Source organism: Arachis hypogaea, chromosome 20 (assembly GCF_003086295.3).
Source record: "Arachis hypogaea cultivar Tifrunner chromosome 20, arahy.Tifrunner.gnm2.J5K5, whole genome shotgun sequence".
In the NCBI taxonomy this organism is placed as follows: Eukaryota; Viridiplantae; Streptophyta; class Magnoliopsida; order Fabales; family Fabaceae; genus Arachis; species Arachis hypogaea.
In genome coordinates, this window is record NC_092055.1 from 26,257,802 (window position 1) to 26,270,330 (window position 12,529).

General features: G+C 36.0%; 1 protein-coding gene across 1 annotated transcript; it reads right to left on the bottom strand.

The window, feature by feature from the left end:
- Positions 1-2,567: 2,567 nt before the first annotated feature.
- Positions 2,568-3,521, bottom strand: LOC112785651 (protein FAR1-RELATED SEQUENCE 5-like). The gene has a single exon (XM_025829099.1). The coding sequence runs from the start codon at positions 3,519-3,521 to the stop codon at positions 2,568-2,570; it is 954 nt and encodes a 317-aa protein (XP_025684884.1).
- Between the last annotated feature and the right edge of the window lie 9,008 nt (positions 3,522-12,529).

Here is a 12,529-nt window from a genome sequence, read left to right on the forward strand (position 1 = left end):
CCCAAAAACAGAAAACAAAAAAATAAAAAATTCAGATTCTTCATCTTTAGAAGCTGATAAAGAGTATCTCTAGGGAGAAGTCAGCTTTTAGCTATTTCATTTGTATAAAAAATAGAACTCATACAAAATCACTTTTTCTTTATTCAGTAGTCAGGTTTTGCAAGCCACAAAAAAAACCAAGCAGTTGATCAGATCAACTATCTTCTAGCCAAACATAACAATATAGAATGGTTCTCAAAAGCATGGCCAAGACCACAGTTTACCATACCATCAGAGGAAGGCAAAAGTAAGATAGATGTTAATGCTCACCAAGAGAGGCATAAGCAAACAATACCAAGAAGCCCTGTATTGCTGAGAAGAAGGTATCCACCTGTTAAGATAATATAAATACAAATGTGAGTTGTCAATATAGGTAGAATGGATATCCCTTAACTACAGTTGGGGTAAACAGAATCTTGCATCTCTCCCACAAATTATCTGAAACAATGATTAACTCCTCAGTAGCTACCTTGGCCTGCATTCAACTCTTTTTTAAAACTAACATAGTCATTCTGAACATGAATATCTTTTTTAAAGAGAAATATAATTATAGAAATAAAAAACGCAGCAAAGGCAAGGGGGAAAGACACGGTAGTAAATAGAAGACACGAGTTAGCGTTCGTAGTTATAATTTGGTGGTTAACATCCGTATACGTAATTACTTACTACAGTACATGGGGACACTTCAAATGAACTAGCATTAAGCTCAAATTCGTTTATTGATAGAATAAGTCGAAAAGTAATTTCTACAAATTTAATAGTAAATGAGCAAAATGACATAATCTTCCTAGTTCAATAAATGTCAATTCAATCAATGAATGCAAACTATACAATCATCAATAAAAGGTAATTAGTAAATGGAACGAAATAACCAATCATCCAAAAATCTGAATCATCTTCAAGCTGCCATTCCAGTTTCAGGGGCCACAACAGAAGACCCAGCTGGTATGGAACCCATCCCGGACTCTTCGTTACTTGTAGACGCACAAACCGGGATATTGGGACCAAGACTTGAAGTTTTCACTTGATCAATAAAAGCCGACTTAGCTGCTGAGGTTGGTGCTGTTCCACCACCAATGTTCCTATCTTTTTCCATCTTATGCTGATTTTTCACACTGTCATGTCTTTTGTGCTGATCACAAAGCAAACACCACAGTCCATTACAAATGCATGAGAGTAACATAGCTTATAAATCCATAACACAATATGACAGATTAGCATACAACAAATGTCTAGACATAGTTATAGTATGAGATACCTTAGGGAGGATGCTGCTGATATTCGTTTCTATATCATCGTCTACTGGCTCCTTTGGGATTCTACCAGGAGCATTAGGACAACTTTTGTTGTAGTGCCCTGTCACACCGCAGTTTGAACACTTTCTCTGTTGCTTGAATTTTGAGTTTTTCTTGGGAGCTCCCTTACTCTTCACCACCAATGGGTCACCAACACAGTCATCGTCTAAGTTAGCGTTACGTGGATTTTCACCTCACTTTTGGAGTTTTGTAATTGTGTCGACAACACTATTCATTGCTTCGACAAAATCACTTGAATTCTTACAGGCCAAATCCATCAACCTAGAACACTCAACACCCAACACACCCAAACGACACTTTAGTACCTTATCAGAATCACTTGGATCATCGACGTTTGACTTCATGAAGTCACTCTTCGCATTCTTCGTCCAACGCTTGCACACTAAGCTTTCTAGAATAACTTCAATGTGTTGGTGCTTTAGGCAGGTGAATATATGCATGCAGGGAATTCCTCTATTTTTGAACCACAGACACTCGCAACGGAGAATCCCCCGAACTCTGTCAAACTCAACCACATGATGAATCTCTGGCACTCCAAAAATGTTACACTTGAAGTATAGTTTTTCACCATCCTGAATTACCAACTCTGTATTCATTGCACAAGCACCCTCAATTTCCTTCCTGACCTCCTGGAACATGTTACGAGTGAGTCTTTGCAGCAAAATCTTCAAGTGTCGGCAAAGAAGTCACAAGTACTGGAGCGGTATATTTACTATTGAACTCTGCGACTCTTTCATTGTTCCTGTAATGGCTAACCACGGTCTCCATGTTATTGATGAATTCAAGAAGGGTATCTTTCTTTCTCACATATGCTTTTATTAGAGAGTTAATCCCTTCACACTGGGATGTTGTCCTGATTCGCCCAAAAAATTGGTCCCTCAAATATGCAAGAGCCCATAGATTCCTCATCTCATAGGTTTGGACGACCCAAGAGTTGCTTGATAAGTTATACCTGGCCACCATGTCTTCCCACCTGACCTCAAACTCTTCAACACTCACATTGGCATAAATCAATTGCTTGAAGTCCATTAGAAATCCACTGTTCTTAACCTTCTCACATGCATTCCTATGTAAGTGCCATGCACATAGTCGATGTGTTGCAGAAGGAAAGACCTGTTTAATTGCTTCTCTCATTGAAAGATCTCCGTCGGTGACAACTGCCGTAGGGTGTTTACTCCCCATTGCTTCCAAAAAAGTTTCCAAGAGCCACTTCTATGAACCAATATCCTCATTAACAAGAAGACCACAACCGAATACGACGGTCTGCCCATGATGATTGCTACCAGAAAATATAACAAGTGGTTTATTGTAGACATTCCTATTGTAAGTCGAATCAAATGTCAATACATCCCCAAAGCACTCATAATCAATGCGGCTAGTCCCATAAGCCCAGAATAAATTTTCCAATCGATTTTCATTACTTAATGTGTACTTGCCAAAGAAATAAGAATCGTTCCCAGCTTTACCTCTCAGATAGCTTATTGCAGCATTTGCATCACCACCCTTCACCTTTTCCTTCCTATATTGAGTAATGAGGTTGTACATGTTTTTTTGGTTGAATGGCAAGTTTGCATATCCACCTTTTTGAGCAGCCAAGTATCCCAAGATGTGACAGGTCCTGATGCCTATGTCGTGCAAATTCTTTGCCTGAGCTTTATCCGAGACACTGAATGTGCGATACTCAGGCATCATGCTAACGTCGAGTGGAGCAACTAATTCATGAGAGTACTCTTCGTAGAACGAAACAACCTTCCATTGCTGAATTTTTGTATCTAGTCTTGCATGAATTCTAGCCGGGCAACAACTTCGAGTTAGGGGTCGGTGGTCCCTGATTCTTTCGTCCTTTTCAACCTCTTCCTTTCTTGAGCCCGCCCGATTGCAAACAATTTGGCGCATAATTACGGAACCATCACTATCGCGTCTGACTTCATCCAACCTCACAGCGAAACCGTGCATCATTGCATAAGTCTTATAGAATCGATAGACAGCTTCCTCATCTGTAAACTGAAGTTGCATGATATATTCTTGTGACAGCTTTGCTATTCTCTTATCTTGAGGTCTATCTTCATCAGCCTCTGAATCGTCGTCTAAAAATTCTAGATCGTCTCCACTAGGGAACCCAACATCGGAGTCTGATCCGAAAAAATCGCCATCCGACGGATTCATCTCCCAAAAACGAAGATACACCTCCAATTTATAAAAAATAAACAAACACATCACGACACAATTAACATTTCACAGATATGTAGACTACAAAAATTACCACTAATTCAAATAAAATACAGCAACACCTTTTAAGGAACTAAAAGTTTTTAATACAATCCATCTAATTGTATTTACTTTTATGTCCCTCATTTGGTTGACTATCTTCTTTGTATCTTAAAGATCTAAGCATAACAACATATATTTAGATTAATTTTTTTAAAAAATGAGCATCAATGATTTCATCACTTTAGAATTTCATTTGTAATGGTCTGTACGAAATAGAATGACATTCTCACCAAAATTGAGGTGGCTGCGGTGGTTAGTGTGGCTGCAGTGCTGCGGGCAGTGGGGCTGGGTAAATGGGTGGGTAGAGCTTGATTTGCCTTTTTCTTTCAATTTCAGAGAGGAATGGGGCTGAGGTGCATTGAGTTTCTGCAAAATAATAAAAAAATATAACTTAACTTTTTTAATGCTTACAGAAATTATATATCCAGTCCTCTTATAAAAATATTTAATTACAAAGTTGTCCTATTTTAGTTAAGATATTAACTCAAACTAAAACTAAACATCCATAATAATTAGCATTAAATCATATCCAGATTCAACATGTATAGCATTTAGTTCAGTTAATACAAGTAACTACATTTATCCCATAATACATCACTAACCAATAATAAACTGTTATTTAGAATATCCAAAAATTATGTGCATTTATTTCATCCAAGCCTATATAAATCAGACTTCAGTTCCATACTTTGTTCTTTCCTAGTATAAACAATTCGATGGAGTCCTCAATAAATCTATGTTCTACACAATTCAAATAAGAGACAACGGAGTATCAATTTAAGACGCATCCATGTCCCAGGTTCCCCTCACCTTTTTTTATTTTTAAATATCATTTCTTTTCTCAGTAAAAGCATAAGTAAAACTACATTAAATACAATAAATCAGAGGAATGAAAGAGTCAAAATAATGTCATAGTCCGTACTCCATATAATATCCTCACTGCCTGAATATAGTATGCTGTCTAGTTGAAAATGTGTACTATAATATCGGTGCCCAAGATTCAGAAAAGAGTTCATATAGTTACAGTTTTCAGGATCTCATCCTCTAACATGCAAGATGATTATTAGGTATACATAACATCAGCTAGTAACAAGAAGAGTGTGGCATTCTTATGTCTAATACATTTCAAACTCTTACCAAATCTTACCCTTTGCAATTCTGGAAAAGTTTACTCTATATCAAGTAACGAATTCATATATACTGGATTAAACTGCAAAAATTAAAGAAAAAAAAACCACGTGCAAAAGCACCATTCCTAGAGGATGTAATTTATACAGTCTAACATAATAAATGCATCCATGACCAATTACACGAATTAATCTCGTGACCTTAAGGTCATACAAAGATAACTCAACCATTGCTCCAAGACATCTCTTTTATCAAAATGCAAATAGTTTAAGATAAATTTCAAACCAGCATAACAACACCTTTTCTGTTTGTTGTACAGTATTGTAAGACCTCGTGTAATGCCACTGGTTTGATATCTAACACTACCCTCCAACCAGGTTACAAGAGTAGGATCAACAGCTGCAAGAAATGCAGTGGGGTCATGAAGGTAAACCCCTGCACAGAAAAAAACACATACATTAGAAAAAAAAAAGCAAAAAAAAAACAGGTTAAAGTCAATATAAAATGCAGAGGCAGCAGCTGAAAAACCAAGGATTTTCCCGTTTCAGAAACAGAAACGTCTACCCAAAACATGTTATAGTTGTGAGCTCAAGTAAAAGATAACTATAACAACAAGAAAAGATTATAATTACTATAAGTGGATTATATTAATTTCACAGATTTGAAGTCAAATTCCATCTACTTGCGCAGGGACCCAATTCAACAAAGCAACCGTTGCTTACCAACTTTTCGTTTTTCTATACAGCAACTCGCTGACAAATGCTTTCCATAATTCCACATAATCATCTTTTAATATTTGGTACACAACGCTTACTCTTTCTGTCACTAATTAATTGCAACAAGATAAAATAAAAAAACAAAAGAAAACACCAACAACAACACGACATCAGCAACTATAACATGAAAAGTTCGGAAAAATAACACAACAACATCGAAGGTGTATCTGATCAAAATTAAATCTACTCTTATGCCAATTACATACTTCAATTCCAATTAACTCAGTTCAGAACAAAATTAAAGGACATCAAGCAAACAATGAACAGCACAAAACTCAGGCTAGAATAAACCAATATAAATACTACAAAATGATTCCAAGTCACAGCAAACGGAATTCAAATTCCATCTAACGTAGATCATGAACAAAGTTAAGTAGTTAATCACAATACATGATTCCTATTCCCCAGTCACAGAAAATAAGACATGCAGAACTAAAAATCATGAACAACTTAGGTTAAGGATCTTAATGATAAAAAGTCTATTATTGAATAATGTGTATTTCTTGATTCAAAATTGGTGTCTTAGGCATCAACAAGTTAACGACTGTGACTAGGACAAGTATAAAAGGATACTATAGGAGTATAGTAGATATAGTAGAAAAATTGATCTGATTAAAAACTATGATGAGTTAAATATCTCTTTAATAGAAGTTCCAATGATATACTGTGATAACTTCAGTGCAGTATTATTAGCTGTCAATCCTATTTTACATTATAAGTCTAAATATTTTAAGACATACTTGTATTTTTTTAGAAATCATGTAAATAACAAAGAAATCGGAATATACCAAATCTCAAAAACTGTGCAAGTGGATGATATTTTCACAAAGGTTATACAGTCATAAAACTTTCTACACTTCAGAGACAAACTTAGCATTAGTGATCAAGGTCAAATCAGCACAGCAACAGCAGTTTTCTAGAAAGCATAATTTAGAGATGATGAAGATCAAAGAAAAAAGAAACAGCTTAAAAAATAAGAAAATTAGAGATAATGATAGGAGTTACGGTATGTATATATCTTAGTAAGGACTTTCTTAATTATAGTTAGTAATGGGTTAGCACAAATTAGTTATAATTAGCTTAGTTATAGCTAGAGGTTAGTAAGAAGGAGTACATGCTAACAACTTTTGTTAGTTAGTTTATAATAGTAATTTCCTTTCTCATTGAAATTCACTTGGCTTTCACCTCATGTCATAATAGAATCATCTCATTTTGATTGATTCAATGTATCTCTCAACCAATTCCTCTTCTTCCTTCTCTACCCTCTAAGGCTTGGGATTTTTTATTTCAAACAAAATGATTCTAAGTCGCAGCAAACAAAATTCAAAATACAGCTAACAAAAATTATGAGCAAGATTAAGTAATTAACCAAAAAAAATTATTTCTATTTCCTAGTCACAGAAGATAAGATATTCAGAACCAAAAATCAAGCACAACTTTAAAATTTCAGAATTAGTAACCACAAGCATCAACAGCGCAAAACTCAGGCTAGAATACACACATAAATGAATACTATACAAATACAAGTTTCTTCAAATCCTCTACCAACTCTTTAGGGTTCAGTTATAGCAAAATACAACACAAAATATCTGTTTAATCTTAATACTTATAAAATTAAGCATACTACAGAATAAGAGCAGTTGGATAAGAGGGCCACCATCAACACCGAAACAATCACAAGCATACAGAACATGTGAATATTATTATACCAAACATAATAATAAAATAGCTCTTCTAATGCATCTCCAAAAATATCCCAAATAAAGAAAACTACATAATCTGATCCACCTGGTTCAGAAAGCTACATACATTAGAAAAATTAAGAATCAACTAAGAGAAAAATAAAAAGAAAGCATGGTTGATTCGATTCAATTGACTGAGATGAAGAATCAAACAGGGCTGAGAAGCTGAGAGTTTAAATGTTAAACCTCAATATTCAAGTAACATGACTCCATTATTGTTATTATTACACCCTTCTGATGTCACAAATTCAATACATATTATGGTCCGTTGACACTAGTGTATTCACAACTTGGCCACATCATTCTGATTCATACCTTAAGTAGAAGAAAAAGTCCTAATAAGCTTTCATTACAATTTTTTACAAAGAGTTGGGGCTTTGGTTCGAAGTTCATGCCATTGATAATTACGAGAGGCATGAAGCCGTGAATCAGTAACATAGGCAATGCAAATTTTAACAAAGTTCACCATAATGAGTAACAACAAGCAAAAGCACTGAAGGAACACTCAGTAATATAGGCAGTTCAAATTTTAACAAACCTCATCATGATGATTAACAACAACAAAAAGAACTGAAAGAACAGTGAATCAGTAACATGGGCAGTGCAAATGTAAATTTTAAAAGTTATCAACTTAAAATTTATCATCAAATACAATCAGTGAGCAAAGCCAAGTATTCAAGCACTGACTGAGCATTCTGTTCTGATTCTGTGACTGAGAAGCAATAAATTCAGCAACAAGTGCAAGTTACAGCAATAAATTTAACAAATCCTAGTAAAGTACCGATTTACAGCAAAAAGGCGAATTTATTGATTACCAATTCAGCAACATGCGGGAACACAGGGAGAAACATATGCAAATTAACCATGCACAACCAGTTGTTTAATGCCTTTTTAATCAGAATAAACAACCAAAACTAGTGCATGGATGATATTCACATAAAATCAGATGAAAAAACCTGTTTACAGAGGTTTTCAAGGAACTCAGACTATGTACTGGGTTTCATGTCATTGAATTTAACAATGAATGAATGCTTGATGAGCTCAATTATCATTTCGCATACATATTACCATAGTTCTCACTCACTAACAATGTACCTCCTAATTGCCCATAAAACCCTTATCATAGTCATATCATATTTCATTAAAAAATCAAAACGCATACATAAAATATTTATTAGTGTTTAACCAATGCAACCCATTAAGTCCTAACAAAATTAGAATTTAAATCAAAGGGATGCACTAATCATGGACTTCAACACCACATCTAACTTTCATAGTAAACAATCTCAAATACAATGATCACCAATATCCAGCAAATAAACAATAAATATACAGCAACAAGTTAGCAAATAAACAAGAACAAGACCTAAATAGAAAATCCAACAAATGAAGTCGCAGCAACCGAACAATTTGACAAATTAGGATAACAGCAGCCCAATAATTTAGCAAATCAACTTAAGAAATTCAATAACAGAAAATCACCACAAAAAAAGGTAACACAAGAACACAAGAACAATTAGCAAATTAAGAAGTTCACAATAACAGTTTAAACATTTACCAGAAGAACACTAATGCAAGTGCAATCATCATGCTAACATGTTTTCTGCAAAGATGCTATTTGTACAGCTAAAATTTCCTAATTACTATGATCCAATTATTCTAATTTCACATGCAATCAACTTAATAAGTTTCTAAAAGCTAGAAAGTATAAAACCAACTAGAAATATGGTTAAAGCAATTCATCAAACATGTTGAGTGCGGTAAAATTAAAACGAAATAAGAAAATTCAAAGCTTGATTTCATCGTGATAGAGAAGAGAACATAACTTTTGTAACTTTAATTTAGTCTACCAAAACATCCAAACCAATACCAAATAAAATAAGTACTTACTGTAATATAAATCATAGGTTGCAGAGTTTGAAGAAGAGTATTGGTGTTGTGCGAGTGTATTGTCTGGTGGCGGGTTTAGGGAACTCACGGTGGGGACAAAAGAGAGCAGTTTGAAGGCTGTGTGGAGCGCGCGGGTTGGTCGCAGAGTTTGAAGCAGAGCAACGTGGCTTCCAGACGCACGCGAACTCGAACGGTGAACGGCGATTGAACGCGAACGATGAACGCCGAGTGATAAACCCATATTTCATGAGTTCTTTTGTGCTTAATTGGAATGATTTATTCAACTCTTCACCTACTTATTCACATTAATTGCATGGTTTTACTTTCCCTTCCTTATTATGTCATATTGTGAAAAACATGTTTCCTAAGCTTTAAAAAAATTAATTATTTTAATTACCTTTATTTCCATTCGATGCCGTGATTAGTGTGTTGAGTAGCTTCAGGTTTCCTAAGGCTGAATGACTTAAAGGATGAAAAAGGAAACATACAAAAATGGAAGGAGAAGGCAAAACGGAGCTTTAAGGAAACTGGTATCCACGCGATCGCATGGACGACGCGATCACGTGCCAGAAGCAAAGAAGCAGCGACGCGGCCGCATGACTGACGCAACCGCGCGCCTTGAGTAGAACACCCACGACGTGGACGCGTGACCGACGCGACCGCGTGGAAAGGAAAAGTTCCAGATGACGCGACCGCGTGACCCACGCGGACGCGTGACAAAGGCCACGTATCAGAATTTACAGAATATGCCCCCAGCGAATTCTGAAGCCCTTTTTGGCCCAGATCAAAGTACAGACAGCATAGACCAGAGCTTATAAAGTGTGGGAATGCATCCATTCAGGGAGAGCTTGCATAATTTTAGTTTTCAATGATTTAGATTTGGTTGAGAGGGAGATCTTCTCCTCTCTCTCTTTTAGGATTTAGGATTTCTTCTTGTTTTAAGAGTGACTCTCAATCCAGGTTTTATATTTCTTTGTTTTAAACTTCCCTTTTACTCTATTTATTTATTTCAGTATCTGAGTTGGCTATTTACCTTTATAATTGGATCTATGAATTCTTTCATGTTACAGACAGTTATTTGAATTAATGATATTTGAGGTATTTTCAGTTTATGATTGTTCTCTTTGATTTAAGTTATCATTGCTTCCCATCTAAGGACGTTTTTATTATTTCAGCAATTTTACTTTTTTCCCTTTTGGTCCTGGTTAAGAATTCAGTAACTCAACAGTTATTAAACTCAACGTAATTGATAATCGTTATCTTGCTAATTGAGCTGAACTTAAATAATCACAACCTTTTCTTAGGAAATAATTAGGATTCAAAAGTCAATTTAATTAGCCCCTTGACTTTCCTTTGCCCTGGTAAAGGTTGACTAAGTGGAGTTTAGATTCAACTTTCATTTTAGTTGAGAGAGATAACTAAGTTGGACCTCTAATTTCCCTTATCTTGCCAAAAGTTGTTTTACAGTTATTATTTATTTTTAATTGCCATTTAATTCACTCGTCATTTAAATTACTTGCTTCTCACCTTCTAAACCCCGATTACAACCTTTATAAACAATAATAAGAACATACTTCCTCGCAGTTCCTTGAGAAGACGACCCGAGGTTTGAATACTCGGTTAACAATTTTTAAGGGGTTTGTTACTTGTGACACCCAAAATGTTTGTATGAAAGGACTTTTGAAGGTTTAGAAACTATACTTGTAACGAGGATTTATCCGCAAATTTCTAGACCACGCAAAAGTTACTCTCATCAAAATGGCGCCGTTGTCGGGGAACTGCTAACGTGTGCCTTATTATTGGTTATTGTAAATATTTTTTCTTTCGCTTGTTTATTTATTTTTGTTTTTCCTTTTTATCTTTATTTGCTACTATGAACTCTCACCCCTCTCGCTTTGAGTTTGGTTCTAATATTGTTAAAGGAAATAGAAGTTACAGCAGGAATGTGCATCAAGGTCAGACCAATCAAGGATGGATGGAACCAAGAGGATCTAATCAACCCTTTTGGCAGTAACACCCTCCGAGATATCCTGGACAAAGACCATTCTACCGTGCATACCCAGCTGAAAGACATGGTGGACAACCTTGTAATTACCAACAAGCCCCACCCCGTGCATATGAACCATCCTTTCAACATAACCTCGAACCACCACACTCACAAGCTTCTCTTCACCATTCGCCATCATATGATCCTTCCTTACCCCAATACCAATCCAATCGTTCCCAATCATCACCACTTTCCTTTGTATCATGTCCAAGTCTGGCAAACCGCGAAGCAGAGGATTGCCTAAAAGAAACAGTAATTAAATTTCAAACAACCATTCAACAACTGGAGCAAGCACTAATTCAATGGGCCACTAGGCTCTCAAATATACAAGGATCAACCACAACTCTATGTGGATAGCCCGATGAAGAGCGTAGCATGAAAGAAATACTAGAGACTCCAGTGGACAAGACAGAGAATGAATTCGTACTAGAACAAGTGGAAGAAGCTGTCATTGTTCAAGAAGAAGAGTTGGTTGAAGATCTAGGAGATGCTGAACTTCCTTGGGAATCCAGAATTGAGGAAAACTCCGTCCAAGATGCTACAGTTGATGCTAAGGAGGATACCATACAATCTCCAAGGCAAGTCGTTTACGAAGAATCAGACGGAATAATCCAAGAAGCAAATTTCCTTGATGATGATAGTCACAAGTCTAGTTCTCCTAGTGATGAACTTACGTCCGCAAGTGAATTCTCTGAAATCGAAGAATTTTCTCCAAGTGAATATGAAGATGATGCGGAGGTAGATTTCTCTCAAACTCCAATCTATGACTCGAGTGATGAGGAAGACATAGAAGACTTTGACCAGGATACAGATACAATTGAAGATCTTTGCAAGGAAGTGGAAGAATTCATAGAAGAGCACAAGGAAATGGAACTTGCAGAACCACCAAAAATACCTATCCCAAGGCCATTACGACCTAATACAAGCTTCAAGTGGGTACAATCCTTAACTTATAATTTTACTTATTCACTTGAATATGGTTTGCTTAAAACAGATGGACAACTTAGAGCTCTCTGCGGCTTTAAGAGTAAAAAGGAATTGGCTTGTGCTCAGAACTGGTGCACCAGGTTCAATAAGGTTCCACGCTTCACCTCGAAGTACGCGGATTGGTATCATGCTCAATTGCATGGATCACGGAGAACGTTTGGTCACCACGGTGAGATTCTACTTTTTAACCCGCCCGAATGGAAACTTACAAATCAAAACGGAGGCGGATCTAAAAACACAGCTTGGGATCATAGATTATATTCTGACATTCGTCATCCCGGGAGGCTGAATATCTGTTTGAAGCTGCTCAGAAGCTTTACATGCCTAGTTTGG